Source organism: Crinia signifera, unplaced genomic scaffold, assembly GCF_055691185.1.
Source record: "Crinia signifera unplaced genomic scaffold, ASM5569118v1 HAP2_SCAFFOLD_80, whole genome shotgun sequence".
In the NCBI taxonomy this organism is placed as follows: Eukaryota; Metazoa; Chordata; class Amphibia; order Anura; family Myobatrachidae; genus Crinia; species Crinia signifera.
The window spans coordinates 803,209-820,373 of NW_028142708.1; the positions used below are offsets into that span (position 1 = coordinate 803,209).

Consider the following 17,165-nt stretch of genomic DNA (forward strand, 5'->3'; position numbering starts at 1 on the left):
GTCAGGACATCCCCGGTACATGGATAAGAATGGCGGACAATAGTCTGGACATCCCCGGTACATGGATAAGAATGGCGGACAATAGTCTGGACATCCCCGGTACATGGATAAGAATGGCTGACAGTGAGGACACCACAGGCGGAGAATCCTTGGTACATCGATAGGAATGGCGGTTAATAAGAGAGTCAGGACACCACAGGCTGCTTTGTACACAACTGTATAGATTTATTTATACAGGGAAGATTGTACAGAAAGTTTTAGCGTAAAAATCCAAAATACAACTCACTATAAACAAGTCAAAGTTTAATATACAAATGAATTAGTGCCAAGCACTTCCCTTCCCACCTGCGCTGTGCAAAGCCGCCTCTAGGGGATGAAGGACGGTCTCCTCACATAACCACCAACCACTGCAAACGGTGCAAGTACTTCTGGGATCCCCAAACAGACAATATACAGTACAACATACAGGAAGTCTTCCTGCATAGTGCGGAATACAGGGGCCCCAATCACATGCTATTATACGGCAGCGACGAGACAGGTGCCTGGACCAGCCCCCTCTGGTGTCGAGTTCTTGCTACAGTGACATTTGCCCAATTTCCGAGCAGTGTGGTCAGTTTTCCAGAGCAAATTGTGTAATATATATATATATAGTTTCTTGTTGCCTATATTTGCTGTAAGTAGAATGAAAAGACTACGCATAAGGCAGAAGTAGGACCCCAAGTCATTCCTCGCGCATGTCACAGTATCCCCAACCTGACCCTTTGTTTTTCCCCATTTACACCTGAACCATTGCATTTCGCCATACCTATGTAACCCTTGCATTTCGACCCCTTGCACTTTGCCAAACTGACATATGTACCTTGCATTTTGCCATCTTACATTTTGACCCCTTGCATTTCGCACACAACACTCAGACTTGCCTCTAATACTGCAAACATATTGCTTTGTATCCCTTAAAAACCAATACTGGGCCTGTACTTTGTGTAGGACATAGAACCGCCACCTTTGGACCCTACTAAGTGCCCCATGAGAGGACACCTGGCTCCCCACCACCCTGGAAACAAAATGACTTATCTGAAGCATGAAAATAACCCGTCTCCCATCACCCAATCTCCTTCTACTGGCACAGACTGATCAATTCTCCATGAGGATCAACTATTGCAGAAAACTGAGTGTGACTAGAAGGGAGGGCAATTCCTGGGGCCGCACAGGGTAACTACAGACCCACAGTCACAGCAGTAAGGTAACCGTGTGTGTGTGACAATCTAATCTTTTTACAGTTGGGGGAGGGGTACATGTAGGGCCGGTACGACAGATGGGGGAGGGGCGCATGTAGGGCCTGTATGACAGATGGGGGAGGGGCACATGTAGGGCCTGTATGACAGATAGGGGAGGGGCGCATGTAGGGCCAGTATGACAGATGGGGGAGGGGCACACGTAGGGCCGGTATGACAGATGGGGGATGGGCACATGTAGGGCCGGTATGACATATGGGGGAGGGGCAAGCGTAGGACCGGTATGACAGATGTGGGAGGGGCACATGTAGGGCCAGTATGACAGATGGGGGAGTGGTACATGTAGGGCCGGTATGACAGATGGGGGAGGGGCACATGTAGGGCCGGTATGACAGATGGGGGAGGGGCACATGTAGGGCCGGTATGACAGATGGGGAGGGGTGCTTGTAGGTCAGGAACAATCTGCAATACATCTGACTGTAACCTGAAGGCCAGTACGTGTACTCCTAGCACCCCAAGAACTGTCCTTCGTATCCTTCTAACACACTTGAGTTTCCGTCCTCAGTATATTGCCTGCTATGTCCTCCTGCGTGGAGGCAGCCAGAGATACACCTGCTGGGAGGGTTTGGAGATGGCGGAGAGTAATGGGTGTCCAGCCTCAGCTTGGGGAGAAGTCCATCCTGCAGCCCAGCCACCTCTTATGTCTGATACCACTATTTAGAGTCACCCCTGGGGGCTCCACAGTCTACGAGATCCCAGAACCTTCTGACTTGTTCTGAGAGTCCCAGGAGAGGTGGGAGAGGGTCGGATCTTCAGAGTAATCTCCAGCGTCGTCCCCGTCTAGCTCCAGCAGGATGGGAAGGTCTGAACCCGGGGAGTTCATCAGGATAAGCGGCTGCCCCGTATAATGGACGATCTGTTTCCCTAAGAGACGGGACATTGGGCAGAGTGGTATTATGTCAGGGGCGGAAGGAGTGGGGGGTGAGAGGTGAGAAGAGCAGGGATGGAAGGGGGTGAGGATACAGGGGATAGAGGCGTGAGGGGAGGGAGAAGAAGGGAAGACAGAAGGGAGAATTAGGGATAGAGGGGTGAGTAGAGGGGCCGATAGTGGGGGGGATAGGTGGTGTGAGGAGAGGGGCAGGTTCAGGGGGAATAGGTGGTGGGAGGAGAGGGGCAGATAAAGGTGGTGTGAGGAGAGGGGCAGATAGAGGGGGGTAGGAGGGGTGAGGAGAGGCGCAGATAGAGGGGGGATAGGTGATGTGAGGAGAGGGGCAGATAGAGGGGGATATGTGGTGTGAGGAGAGGGGCAGATAGAGGGGGGATAGGTGGTGTGAGGAGAGGGGCAGATAGAGGGGGGATAGGTGGTGTGAGGAGAGGGGCAGATAGAGGGGGGATAGGTGGTGTGAGGAGAGGGGCAGATAGAGGGGGGGATAGATGATGTGAGGAGAGGGGCCGATAGTGGGGGGGATAGGTGGTGTGAGGAGAGGGGCAGGTTCAGGGGAAATAGGTGGTGTGAGGAGAGGGGTAGGTACAGGGGGAATAGGTGGTGTGAGGAGAGGGGCAGATAAAGGTGGTATGAGGAGAGGGGCAGATAGAGGGGGATAGGTGGTGTGAGGAGAGGGGCAGATACAGGGGGGGGGGATAGGTGGTGTGAGGAGAGGGGCAGATAGAGGGGGGATAGGTGGTGTGAGGAGAGGGGCAGATAGAGGGGGGATAGGTGATGTGAGGAGAGGGGCAGATAGAGGGGGGATAGGTGGTGTGAGGAGAGGGGCATTTAGAGGAGGGATAGGTGGTGTGAGGAGAGGGGCAGATAGAGGGGGGATAGGTGGTGTGAGGAGAGGGGCAGATAGAGGGGGGGATAGGTGGTGTGAGGAGAGGGGCAGGTTCAGGGGGAATAGGTGGTGTGAGGAGAGGGGTAGGTACAGGGCGAATAGGTGGTGTGAGGAGAGGGGCAGATAAAGGTGGTGTGAGGAGAGGGGCAGATAGAGGGGGGATAGGTGGTGTGAGGAGAGGGGCATTTAGAGGAGGGATAGGTGGTGTGAGCAGAGGGGCAGATAGAGGGGGGGATAGGTGGTGTGAGGAGAGGGGCAGATAGAGGGGGGGATAGGTGGTGTGAGGAGAGGGGCAGATAGAGGAGGGATAGGTGGTGTGAGGAGAGGGGCAGAAAGAGGGGGGATAGGTGGTGTGAGGAGAGGGGCAGATAGAGGGGGGATAGGTGGTGTGAGGAGAGGGGCAGATAGAGGGGGGATAGGTGGTGTGAGGAGAGGGGCAGATAGAGGGGGGATAGGTGGTGTGAGGAGAGGGGCAGATAGTGGGGGGGATAGGTGGTGTGAGGAGAGGGGCAGGTTCAGGGGGAATAGGTGGTGTGAGGAGAGGGGCAGATAAAGGTGGTGTGAGGAGAGGGGCAGATACAGGGGGGGGGATAGGTGGTGTGAGGAGAGGGGCATAGGTGGTGTGAGGAGAGGGGCAGATACAGGGGGGGGATAGATGGTGTGAGGAGAGGGGCAGATACAGGGGGGGGGATAGATGGTGTGAGGAGAGGGGCAGATAGAGGGGGGATAGGTGGTGTGAGGAGAGGGGCAGATAGAGGGGGGATAGGTGGTGTGAGGAGAGGGGCAGATAGAGGGGTGGATAGGTGATGTGAGGAGAGGGGCAGATAGAGGGGGGATAGGTGGTGTGAGGAGAGGGGCAGATAGAGGTGGGATAGGTGGTGTGAGGAGAGGGGCAGATAGAGGGGTGGATAGGTGGTGTGAGGAGAGGGGCAGATAGAGGGGGGGATAGGTGGTGTGAGGAGAGGGGCAGATAGAGGGGTGGATAGGTGGTGTGAGGAGAGGGGCAGATAGAGGGGGGATAGGTGGTGTGAGGAGAGGGGCAGATAGAGGGGGGATAGGTGGTGTGAGGAGAGGGGCAGATAGAGGTGGGATAGGTGGTGTGAGGAGAGGGGCAGATAGAGGTGGGATAGGTGGTGTGAGGAGAGGGGCAGATAGGTGGTGTGAGGAGAGGGGCAGATAGAGGGGGGATAGGTGGTGTGAGGAGAGGGGCAGATAGAGGGGGGGATAGGTGGTGTGAGGAGAGGGGCAGATAGAGGGGGGGATAGGTGGTGTGAGGAGAGGGGCAGATAGAGGGGGGGTAGGTAGTGTGAGGAGAGGGGCAGATAGAGGGGGGATAGGTGGTGTGAGGAGAGGGGTAGATAGAGGGGTGGATAGGTGATGTGAGGGGCAGATAGAGGGGGGATAGGTGGTGTGAGGAGAGGGGCAGATAGAGGTGGGATAGGTGGTGTGAGGAGAGGGGCAGATAGAGGGGGGATAGGTGGTGTGAGGAGAGGGGCAGATAGAGGTGGGATAGGTGGTGTGAGGAGAGGGGCAGATAGAGGGGTGGATAGGTGGTGTGAGGAGAGGGGCAGATAGAGGGGGGATAGGTGGTGTGAGGAGAGGGGCAGATAGAGGTGGGATAGGTGGTGTGAGGAGAGGGGCAGATAGAGGTGGGATAGGTGGTGTGAGGAGAGGGGCAGATAGAGGGGGGATAGGTGGTGTGAGGAGAGGGGCAGATAGAGGGGGGGATAGGTGGTGTGAGGAGAGGGGCAGATAGAGGGGGGATAGGTGGTGTGAGGAGAGGGGCAGATAGAGGGGGGTAGGTAGTGTGAGGAGAGGGGCAGATAGAGGGGGGATAGGTGGTGTGAGGAGAGGGGCAGATAGAGGAGGGATAGGTGGTGTGAGGAGAGGGGCAGATAGGTAGTGTGAGAAGAGGGGCAGATAGAGGGGGGGATAGGTGGTGTGAGGAGAAGGGCTGATAGAGGGGGGATAGGTGGTGTGAGGAGAGGGGTAGATAGAGGGGGGGATAGGTGGAGAAGAGGGGCCGATAGTGGGGGGTGGGGGGGGGTAGGAGGGGGCCAGATAGAGGGGGGATAGGTGGTGTGAGGAGAGGGGCATTTAGAGGGGGGGATAGGTGGTGTGAGGAGAGGGGCATTTAGAGGGGGGATAGGTGGTGTGAGGAGAGGGGAAAATATGGTGTGAGAAGAGGGGCAGATAAAAGGGGGTGGGAGATAGGAGGGGTGAGGAGAAGGGCAGATATAGGGGGGATATATGGTGTGAGAAGAGGGGCCGATAGTGGGGGGGGGGGGGGGGTGGGGGGGTGGGTAGGAGGGGGCCATATAGAGGGGGGGATAGGTGGTGTGAGGAGAGGGGGCAGATAGAGGGGGGATAGGTGGTGTGAGGAGAGGTGCAGATAGAGGGGGGATAGGTGGTGTAAGGAGAGGGGCATATAGAGGGGGGATAGGTGGTGTAAGGAGAGGGGCAGATAGAGGGGAGGATAGGTGGAGTGACGAGAGGGGCAGATAGAGGGGTACCTGCATCCGCTGCACTTGTATCCGCCTCTGAAGACTTCTGTTCCTGGTACGACAACAGCTCCTGGATCTGTGTAACACACACACACACAAACACACGTGTCACAGAGCCCCCGCTAGTAACCACCGAATAATCCCTGGCTACAGCGCCCCCTAGGAGCACCACAGTGTATGTACAGAGCTCCCGCTAGTAACCACCGTATAATCCCTGGCTACAGTGCCCCCTAGGAGCACCACAGTATGTACAGAGCCCCCACTAGTAACCACCGTATAATCCCTGACTACAGCGCCCCCTAGGAGCACCACAGTGTATGTACAGAGCCCCCGCTAGTAACCACCATATAATCCCTGGCTACAGCGCCCCCTAGGAGCACCACAGTGTATGTACAGAGCCCCCGCTAGTAACCACCATAATAATCCCTGGCTACAGTGCCCCCCAGGAGCACCACAGTGTATGTAAAGAGCCCCCGCTAGTAACCACCGTATAATCCCTGGCTACAGTGCCCCCCAGGAGCACCACAGTGTATGTACAGAGCTCCCGCTAGTAACCACCATATAATCCCTGGCTACAGTGCCCCCCAGGAGCACCACAGTGTATGTACAGAGCCCCCCTAGTAACCACCATATAATACTTGGCTACAGCGCCCCCTAGGAGCACCACAGTGTATGTACAGAGCCCCCGCTAGTAACCACCGTTATAATCCCTCGCTAGTGCACCCCCCAGGAGCACCACAGTGTATGTACAGAGCCCCCGCTAGTAACCACCGTATAATCCCTGGCTACAGTGCCCCCCAGGAGCACCACAGTGTATGTACAGAGCTCCCGCTAGTAACCACCATATAATCCCTGGCTACAGCGCCCCCTAGGAGCACCACAGTGTATGTACAGAGCCCCCGCTAGTATCCACCGTATAATCCCTGACTACAGAGCCCCCCAGGAGCACCACAGTGTATGTACAGAGCCCCGCTAGTAACCACCGTTATAATCCCTGGCTACAGCGCCCCCCAGGAGCACCACAGTGTATGTACAGAGCCCCCGCTAGTAACCACCGTTATAATCCCTCGCTAGTGCGCCCCCCAGGAGCACCAGTGTATGTACAGAGCCCCCCACTAGTAACCACCATAATAATCCCTCGCTAGTGCGCCCCCAGGAGCACCACAGTGTATGTACAGAGCCCCCGCTTGTAACCACCGTATAATCCCTGGCTACAGCGCCCCCCAAGGAGCACCACAGTGTATGTACAGAGCCCCCGCTTGTAACCACCGTATAATCCCTGGCTACAGCGCCCCCCAGGAGCACCACAGTGTATGTAAAGAGCCCCCGCTTGTAACCACCGTATAATCCCTGGCTACAGCGCCCCCCAGGAGCACCACAGTGTATGTACAGAGCCCCCGCTAGTAACCACCGTATAATCCCTGGCTACAGCGCCCCCTAGGAGCACCACAGTGTATGTACAGAACCCCCGCTAGTAACCACCATATAATCCCTCGCTAGTGCGCCCCCCAGGAGCACCACAGTGTATGTACAGAGCCCCCGCTAGTAACCACCGTATAATCCCTGGCTACAGCGCCCCCCAGGAGCACCACAGTTTATGTACAGAGCCCCCGCTAGTAACCACCGTATAATCCCTGGCTACAGCGCCCCCTAGGAGCACCACAGTGTATGTACAGAGCCCCGCTAGTAACCACCGTATAATCCCAGGCTACAGCGCCCCCTAGGAGCACCACAGTGTATGTACAGAGCCCCCGCTAGTAACCACCATATAATCCCTGGCTACAGCGCCCCCTAGGAGCACCACAGTGTATGTACAGAGCCCCCGCTAGTAACCACCATAATAATCCATCGCTAGTGCGCCCCCCAGGAGCACCACAGTGTATGTACAGAGCCCCCGCTAGTAACCACCATAATAATCCCTCGCTAGTGCACCCCAGGAGCACCACAGTGTATGTACAGAGCCCCCGCTAGTAACCACCATATAATCCCTGGCTACAGCACCCCCCAGGAGCACCACAGTGTATGTACAGAGCCCCCGCTAGTAACCACCATATAATCCCTCGCTAGTGCGCCCCCCAGGAGCACCACAGTGTATGTACAGAGCCCCCGCTAGTAACCACCATATAATCCCTCGCTAGTGCGCCCCCCCAGGAGCACCACAGTTTATGTACAGAGCCCCCGCTAGTAACCACCATAATAATCCCTCGCTAGTGCGCCCCCCAGGAGCACCACAGTGTATGTACAGAGCCCCCGCTAGTAACCACCGTATAATCCCTGGCTACAGCGCCCCCCAGGAGCACCACAGTTTATGTACAGAGCCCCCGCTAGTAACCACGGTATAATCCCTGGCTACAGCGCCCCCTAGGAGCACCACAGTGTATGTACAGAGCCCCCGCTAGTAACCACCGTATAATCCCTGGCTACAGCGCCCCCTAGGAGCACCACAGTGTATGTACAGAGCCCCCGCTAGTATCCACCGTATAATCCCTGACTACAGAGCCCCCCAGGAGCACCACAGTGTATGTACAGAGCCCCCGCTAGTAACCACCGTATATTCCCTGGCTACAGCGCCCCCTAGGAGCACCACAGTGTATGTACAGAGCCCCCGCTAGTAACCACCATAATAATCCCTCGCTAGTGCGCCCCCCAGGAGCACCACAGTGTATGTACAGAGCCCCGCTAGTAACCACCGTTATAATCCCTCGCTAGTGCACCCCCCAGGAGCACCACAGTGTATGTACAGAGCCCCCGCTAGTAACCACCATATAATCCCTGGCTACAGCGCCCCCTAGGAGCACCACAGTGTATGTACAGAGCCCCCGCTAGTAACCACCATATAATCCCTGGCTACAGCGCCCCCCAGGAGCACCACAGTGTATGTACAGAGCATACTCACACTTGCCAGGCTGGAGTCCAGGTCTGAGAGGGGTAAATCTGGGACACTCAGCGAAGGACTGAAGAGCTGCAAGAGATCAGAGAGCGGTTATAGGGACTCAGATGGGAGGAACGGGGGAGACACATACCGGGAACAGATACACGCGATACACGGAGCCAGCGCTGCATAAGGGAGGGTTACACGCGATACACGGAGCCAGCGCTGCATAAGGGAAGGTTACACGCGATACACGGAGCCAGCGCTGCATAAGGGAGGGTTACACGCGATACACGGAGCCAGCTCTGCATAAGGGAGGGTTACACGCGATACACGGAGCCAGTGCTGCATAAGGGAGGGTTACACGCGATACACGGAGCCAGCACGCGATACACGGAGCCAGCGCTGCATAAGGGAGGTTACACGCGATACACGGAGCCAGCGCTGCATAAGGAAGGGTTACACGCGATACACGGAGCCAGCGCTACATAAGGGAGGGTTACACGCGATACACGGAACCAGCGCTACATAAGGGAGGGTTACACGCAATACACGGAGCCAGCACTACATAAGGGAGGGTTACACGCAATACACGGAGCCAGCGCTACATAAGGGAGGGTTACACGCGATACACGGAGCCAGCACTACATAAGGGAGGGTTACACGCAATACACGGAGCCAGCGCTGCATAAGGGAGGGTTACACGCGATACACGGAGCCAATGCTACATAAGGGAGGGTTACACCCGATACACGGAGCCAGCGCTACATAAGTGAGGGTTACACGCGATACACAGAGCCAGCGCTACATAAGGGAGGGTTACACGCGATACACAGAGCCAGCGCTGCATAAGGGAGGGTTACACGCGATACACGGAGCCAGCGCTGCATAAGGGAGGGTTACACGCGATACACGGAACCAGCGCTACATAAGGGAGGGTTACACGCGATACACGGAACCAGCGCTACATAAGGGAGGGTTACACGCGATACACGGAGCCAGCGCTACATAAGGGAGGGTTACACGCGATACACGGAGCCAGCGCTACATAAGGGAGGGTTACACGCGATACACGGAGCCAGCGCTACATAAGGGAGGGTTACACGCGATACACGGAGCCAGCGCTGCATAAGGGAGGGTTACACGTGATACACGGAGCCAGTGCTACATAAGGGAGGGTTACACGCGATACACGGAGCCAGTGCTACATAAGGGAGGGTTACACGCGATACACGGAGCCAGGGCTGCATAAGGGAGGGTTACACGCGATACACGGAGCCAGGGCTGCATAAGGGAGGGTTACACGCTATACACAGAGCCATCGTTACATAAAGGGAGGGTTACACGGAGCCAGCGATACATAACGGAGGGTTGCACGCGATACACGGAGCCAGCGCTACATAACGGAGGGTTACACGCGATACACGGAGCCAGCGCTACATAAGGGAGGGTTAAACGCGATACAGATAGCCAGCACTACATAAGGGAGGGTTACACGCGATACACGGAGCCAGCGCTACGTAAATGGAGGGTTGCACGTGATACACGGAGTGAAGAACATGTAGGGGACACTCACATCAAGAAGTGCGCTGGAGTCCATGCTGAAGCTGTGTCCACTGAACATACTCTGCAGACTGTCCAGCCCGGAGTCTATTATATCCACATGGTCGGTCAGGTCGTTCCTGCACCGGAGACAGCACACGTCATATAGGGGAGCCGAGAGCTGGGGGTAGGTGTGTGTGAATGGGTGTGCACATGTATGTATAACGAGAGTTATGGCAGACCTACCTTCAGTTAACGCTTTCTTCGAGGTCCATGGTCCCCACACAGGGTAACATCGGGGTGTAGGCGGATCCAGAGGACAGTGGCATCAGCAAAGCTTTGACTCATCCCAGGATGCACAGCTTCTCTCCCCTATAACCCCGCCGTGGTGGTGAGCCACTGCTGTGTCAAGTGCAGGAGTCTGCCTCCCACTTTGGGGTCCCCCTGAGAGAGACCTACCCCTGTCAGGCTTAGCAGGAGGTTGTTTGGTGTCCCAGGCCTGTTCGGGCTTAGACTTGGCCGGCTTAGATGCACTGGAGCTGCGAGGGAAGCTTTGCCCTCTGGCTTTGCCTTGGGGGACGAAAGGACCAAAAAGGAGCAACCTTAGGTCAATGCGGGAGAGCTGATGGGAGACACGTGGTCTTGGCAGCTGCCAGAGAAGCTACATTTTTTGTAAGCTCCTCCCCAAACAATATGTCCCCTTTAAAGGGTAACATTTCTAGGGGCTTTCCAGACTCTAAATCAGCCTTCTATGGTCGTAACCACAAGATATACGACGTACCAGTACAGGATTGGCAGAGGCCTTTGTGGCCAATACACCAGCGTCAGACTGAGCTTCCATAAGATACAATGCCGCCTGTCTGATATGAGAGGCCAGTAGCCTGGCATCCTCTGATACATCAGACGGCAGCTCATCCTCCAGCACGTGAAGCCGTGGCAGAATAGCTCTTGCAGCCCAGGGCGCAGCCACAGTGGGTCTTTGTATCGCCCCTGTGAGCGTAAAGATGGACTTAAGGCATGTTCCATGTGCCTGTCTGTAGGCTCCTTTAGGTAGGTAACAGGGAGTACCGACGGTTTAACCAGTCCGGGTTATATGGGGATTGACTAGGGGGGGGAGGAGACTCTAAGCTGCGCGCTGTAGGATGGCCGCCGGTCTCTGAGGGAGCAGGGAAAGTCAAAGCAGCTTATGGGCGGTAATCCTGCGGGAAATTGTCACCCAAAGCTGGGGGAGGTACTGCAGGCTGGCACCAACCCCCTTGTGCTGGACTTCTCTCATCGGCACCAGTGTAAAATGGGTGAATAAACCCAGCCTGCTCTCGCTGCTCCGGTGGCGTAGTGGAATCCCTGCCACAAGCAGCAGTGTCCATGCCAACCACTGCGGGCCATCTCCCTGACCCGCAGCGCGACAGCCATTTCTGTGCTCTCACTGAGAGCCTTACCTGCCCCTGTGCCGCCAGCCACGCTGTCCTAGGAATTCGGCATCCGGAGGTGCTAGACATCGGGAGCAACCTCTGCCGCAAGCACCCTGCTTGACCCAGGTCGTTTGGGCACCAGCAGGGGTGATGGAGCTGCTGCGCTGTAGTCGCTATGACTGACTGAACCGCTAGCCCTTCTAGTGATAGTCGCTAGTGAATAATAAAGTTTCAGTCAAAAAAAGATAAAAAAGCTTGTGGGATTGCCTCAGGTAGATCCCTGCTGACCGTACGGCGCTCCAGCTCCCCGCTGACCGTACGGCGCTCCAGCTCCCCGCTGACCGTACCGCGCTCCAGCTCCCCGCTGACCGTACCGCGCGCCAGCTCCCCCGCTGACCGTACCGCGCGCCAGCTCCCCCGCTGACCGTACCGCGCGCCAGCTCCCCCGCTGACCGTACCGCGCGCCAGCTCCCCCGCTGACCGTACCGCGCGCCAGCTCCCCCGCTGACCGTACCGCGCGCCAGCTCCCCCGCTGACCGTACCGCGCGTCAGCTCCCCCGCTGACACCACCGCGCGCCAGCTCCCCGCTGACACCAACAAAAATTGAGGCGCTGAGCATGGAGGCGGGGTTATAGGGGAGAGGAGCCGTACATCCTGGGATGTATTCAAAGCTTTGCTGATTGGTGCCATGGTCCTCTGGATCCGCCTACAACCCAATGTCACCCTGTGGGGACCATGGAACCCAAAGAAGAAGAGTGTGTGTGTGTGTGTGTGTGTATAGAGGGGAATACAGCGGAAGTCAGTATAGAGAAATAAGGGTCTGGGGGAAGGGAAGGATGGGAGGGTGAGCAGAGAGAAGCGGGCGAGGCCGAGGGGACATCTGTAACCATAGGAGGAAGCACTGATACATTTGTCATCACCAGCATGTGTACGATCCTCTAACCACAGTATAAAGAGCCCCCTTATTGTCCCGTGTCACAGTGTAGCGAGAGAGTCCCCGCACCGTCATATTACTGTCCCGTGTCACAGTGTAGCGAGAGAGTCCCCGCACCGTCATATTACTGTCCCGTGTCACAGTGTAGCGAGCGAGTCCCCGCACCGTCATATTACTGTCCCGTGTCACAGTGTAGCAAGAGAGTCCCCACACCGCCCCATGCAGTGAGAGAGTCCGCGCACGTCCCATAGTGTAGTGAGAGACTCCCCGTGTCAGTGCAGTGTCGGATGGAATGGGCCACGCTGCTGTATATAAGGCCTGGGTAAAGGCGATAGACTACAGTGACTGTCAGGGCCCATATACACAAATATATCTAACCCAGACTCTGTCCTGCTCAGCAGTGAGGGAGAGGAGCAGCAGGCGCTGCTGGGCAGGAGATGAGACATCTCCGACATCTGGCGACTGCTAGAAATGCTGAAAGAGAAACACAGGCACATGGAGACAGAAGTACAGCTATTACATGCTCCGTCACAGACAACACGCTCTAACACGTGTGAGGGGAGAGACATGTGTGTGTGTGTGTGAAGGACAGAGAGGGAGGACAAAGAAAGGTTAGAGCGGCGTGTGGGGGTTAAAGGCGGAGGCAGAGAGCGGCGTGTGGGGGTGAGAGGCGGGAGGCAGAGAGCGGCGTGTGGGGGTGAGAGGCGGGAGGCAGAGAGCGGCGTGTGGGGGTGAGAGGCGGAGGCAGAGAGCGGCGTGTGGGGGTGAGAGGCGGGAGGCAGAGAGCGGCGTGTGGGGGTGAGAGGTGGGAGGCAGAGAGCGGCGTGTGGGGGTGAGAGGTGGAAGGCAGAGAGCGGCGTGTGGGGGTGAGAGGTGGAAGGCAGAGAGCGGCGTGTGGGGGTGAGAGGTGGAGGCAGAGAGCGGCGTGTGGGGGTGAGAGGTGGAGGCAGAGAGCGGCGTGTGGGGGTGAGAGGTGGAGGCAGAGAGCGGCGTGTGGGGGTGAGAGGTGGAGGCAGAGAGCGGCGTGTGGGGGTGAGAGGTGGAGGCAGAGAGCGGCGTGTGGGGGTGAGAGGTGGAGGCAGAGAGCGGCGTGTGGGGGTGAGAGGTGGAGGCAGAGAGCGGCGTGTGGGGGTGAGAGGTGGAGGCAGAGAGCGGCGTGTGGGGGTGAGAGGTGGAGGCAGAGAGCGGCGTGTGGGGGTGAGAGGTGGAGGCAGAGAGCGGCGTGTGGGGGTGAGAGGTGGAGGCAGAGAGCGGCGTGTGGGGGTGAGAGGTGGAGGCAGAGAGCGGCGTGTGGGAGTGAGAGGTGGAGGCAGAGAGCGCCGTGTAGGGGTGAGAGGTGGAGGCAGAGAGCGCCGTGTGGGAGTGAGAGGTGGAGGCAGAGAGCTGATTAGTTATACTGTGGGTAATATTATAGATGGGGGGGGGGGGGGGGGGGTATTTATAGAGATAACAAACCAACATCACGTTTTTTAAAGATGCCCACAACAGGTCTCCTACTACTTCTGCAGTGCAGTACCTTCGCTCTGACCCTAGGGGGAGCACCACACTCACCGATACACTAATACCTGAACATAATCTTCTGCAGTGCAGTACCTCCACTCTGACCGTAGTGTAGTTCAGTACCTCCGCTCTGACCCTAGGTGGAGCACCACTCCCACTGATACACTAATACTGGCACATAATCTTCTGCAGTGCAGTACCTCCACTCTGACCATAGGGGGAGCACCAAACGCACTCATGCCGCATAATGGAAGATCCGAAGACACCTGAGCACCAGCCATTATATAAAGCGGAAGCACCTACTTGTCCAGACAGGCCACACTGAGGCACGGCTCCGGGGCTTCGCCCTCACGGGCACTGGGGTCACTGTCCTGGAGAATGGAATCTATAAAGGTGGAAGGAGAGAGCGAGTTGTCCATGTCCTCGGGAGATCCCGGGCTTCCCGCAGGTGTCGCAGGGCTGCCGGGGGAGAGCGGCTCCTCCTTGATGAGGATTACAGGACTGCACCTGGAAGAGCAGAAGGTGCAGGGTGAGCGGGCGGCCAGCGATCCTGACATACGGTCCTGGGTCTGGGGGGCACTCACCTCTCCTCCAGGCTTGGGCTGGGAGACGCAGAGGGGCTGGAAGGGGTCACCTCAGTGACGTCCGAGATTATGGGACCAGCAGCAGGATCGGAGGAGTAGATAGTGGGCGCCGAGTACCCAGAGAAGGAGGCCTGACACCGGGAGAGAGAGGTTGGTTAAACTAGATCCCAGCCCATCCAGATGACCAAACAGTCAGAACCAGTTTACTCAGCACGCCCACAGAGCCATACCCCCAGCACGCCCACAGAGCCATACCCCCAGCACGCCCACAGAGCCATACCCCCAGCACGCCCACAGAGCCATACCCCCAGCACGCCCACAGAGCCAGTACCCCAACACGCCCACAGAGCCATACCCCCAGCACACCCACAGAGCCAGTATCCCCAGAATGCCCACAGAGCCAAGTCAGAGCCAGTACCCCCAGCACACCCACAGAGCCCGGTCAGAACCAGTTCCCACAGCACGCCCACAGAGCCAGTGCCCCCAACACGCCCACAGAGCCAGTACCCCAGCACGCCTGCAGAGCCAGTACCCCAGAACACCCACAGAGCCTAGGTCAGAGCCAGTACCCCCAGCACACCCACAGAGCCTAGGTCAGAGCCAGTACCCCCAGCACGCCCACAGAGCCAGTACCGCAAACACACCCACAGAGTCTAGGGTCAGAGCCAGTACCCCCAGCACACCCACAGAGCCAGTGCCCCAAACACACCCACAGAGCCTAGTCAGAGCCAGTACCCCCAGCACACCCACAGAGCCAGTACCCGCAGCACACCCACAGAGCCTAGGTCAGAGCCAGTACCCGCAGCACACCCACAGAGCCTAGGTCAGAGCCAGTACCCGCAGCACACCCACAGAACCAGTACCCGCAGCACACCCACAGAGCCTAGGTCAGAGCCAGTACCCGCAGCACACCCACAGAGCCAGTACCCGCAGCACACCCACAGAGCCTAGGTCAGAGCCAGTACCCGCAGCACACCTACAGAGCCTAGGTCAGAGCCAGTACCCCCAGCACACCCACAGAGCCTAGGTCAGAGCCAGTACCCCCCAGCACACCCACAGAGCCTAGGTCAGAGCCAGTACCCCCAGCACACCCGCAGAGCCAGAAGCTAAAGGACACTCACAGGGTAAGTGGACGTCCCGTGCACAGCTTCCAGCGAGTACTGCCGGCTGTACTTTGGTAGAGAATGGGAGGACGCGCTGTCATTCAGCATTAGGGGTCTGCAAGGGAAGGACAAACAGGGTCATATACAGTTATAGTATGTCAGAGATGGGGAACCTTTAGCAGCTGTTGAACTACACATCCCATCATGCCTGCACCTAGGGTTGCCACCTCATCCCTTTAAAACTGGAGACATTAATTACACAGGTTCTGTGGCTGGCTCACTTCAAGACTCCATTTCAACTGTTAATTTTAAATCAGCCACAGAACCTGTGTAATTAATATGTCTCCAGTTGTAAAGGGATGAGGTGAAACCCTACCTGCACCAGTTCAGCATGCACAGCATCCGACCTCGGGGAGGACAAGGACAGACTCCTACCACCCGGGGATAAGTCTACCACAGGACACGCCCACCATATACTGATTGGCAGGGAGTGACACTACAGGACACGAACACCATGTACTGATTGGCAGGGAGTGACACTACAGGACACGCCCACCATGTACTGATTGGCAGGGAGTGACACTACAGGACACGAACACCATGTGCTGCCTGGCAGCGAGTGACACTACAGGACACGAACACCATGTGCTGCCTGGCAGCGAGTGACACTACAGGACACGCCCACCATGTACTGATTGGCAGCGAGTGACACTACAGGACACGCCCGCCATGTACTGACGAGTAACGAGTGACACTACAGGACACGCCCACCATGTACTGACGGGCAGGGAGTGACACTACAGGACACGCCCACCATGTACTGATTGGCAGCGAGTGACACTACAGGACACGTCCACCATGTGCTGCCTGGCAGCGAGCGCCACTACAGGACACACCCACCATGTACTTATTATCAGCGAGCGACACTACAGGACATGCCCACCATGTGCTGATTGGCAGCGAGTGACACTACAGGACACGCCCACCATGTGCTGATTGGCAGCGAGCGACACTACAGGACACACCCACCATGTACTTATTATCAGCGAGCGACACTACAGGACACGCCCACCATGTGCTGATTGGCAGCGAGTGACACTACAGGACACGCCCACCATGTGCTGATTGGACCATTTAGCACCTGCAGTATGGGTATTACAGAGTTTGACAGCTGTAGAAATTCACAACAATGTACAATAGGGGGCGACATTCCTATGGATAATAAATAGACCTATATGGAGAGCAATATCAGATCTGAGCACACTCACATTTTACGTTTCACTCCCAGGATCCCATTGGACTGGACCAGAGAGATGAGGAACTGGATGAGCTGGAGAGAGAAGAGATTATTACAGGGGCAGATATGGCAGTCAGCGCCCTGTGGGTACATATCCACTGTGTACATACCCCACCCGCCATACCCCATCACCGCAGGTAACCCAGTCTGTGGTCCGTGTCCCCCGGCCCCCCCCCAACACCTAAACCACACTCCTTCTCAACATAAGGAACGCCTCCCGCTCCCAGCACAGCACACCACACGCCCCCCGTTCCCTCCTCCCAGCACAGCCCACACGCCCCCCGTTCCCTCCTCCCAGCACACCACACGCCCCCGTTCCCTCCTCCCAGCACACCACACACGCCCCCCGT

The 17,165-nt window shown here is 57.1% G+C and overlaps 1 protein-coding gene across 1 annotated transcript; it reads right to left on the minus strand.

Moving 5' to 3' along the window:
• Nucleotides 1–201: 201 nt before the first annotated feature.
• Nucleotides 202–16,848, minus strand: LOC146056327 (heat shock factor protein 1-like; the record flags this gene model as incomplete). The annotated part of the gene is made up of 9 exons (XM_083168384.1): nucleotides 202–2,159; nucleotides 5,581–5,647; nucleotides 8,468–8,533; nucleotides 10,020–10,125; nucleotides 12,710–12,805; nucleotides 14,135–14,338; nucleotides 14,416–14,546; nucleotides 15,537–15,633; nucleotides 16,787–16,848. Coding segments are annotated over 9 exons (1,008 nt in total), but the record flags the coding sequence as incomplete, so codon positions are not given.
• Between the last annotated feature and the right edge of the window lie 317 nt (nucleotides 16,849–17,165).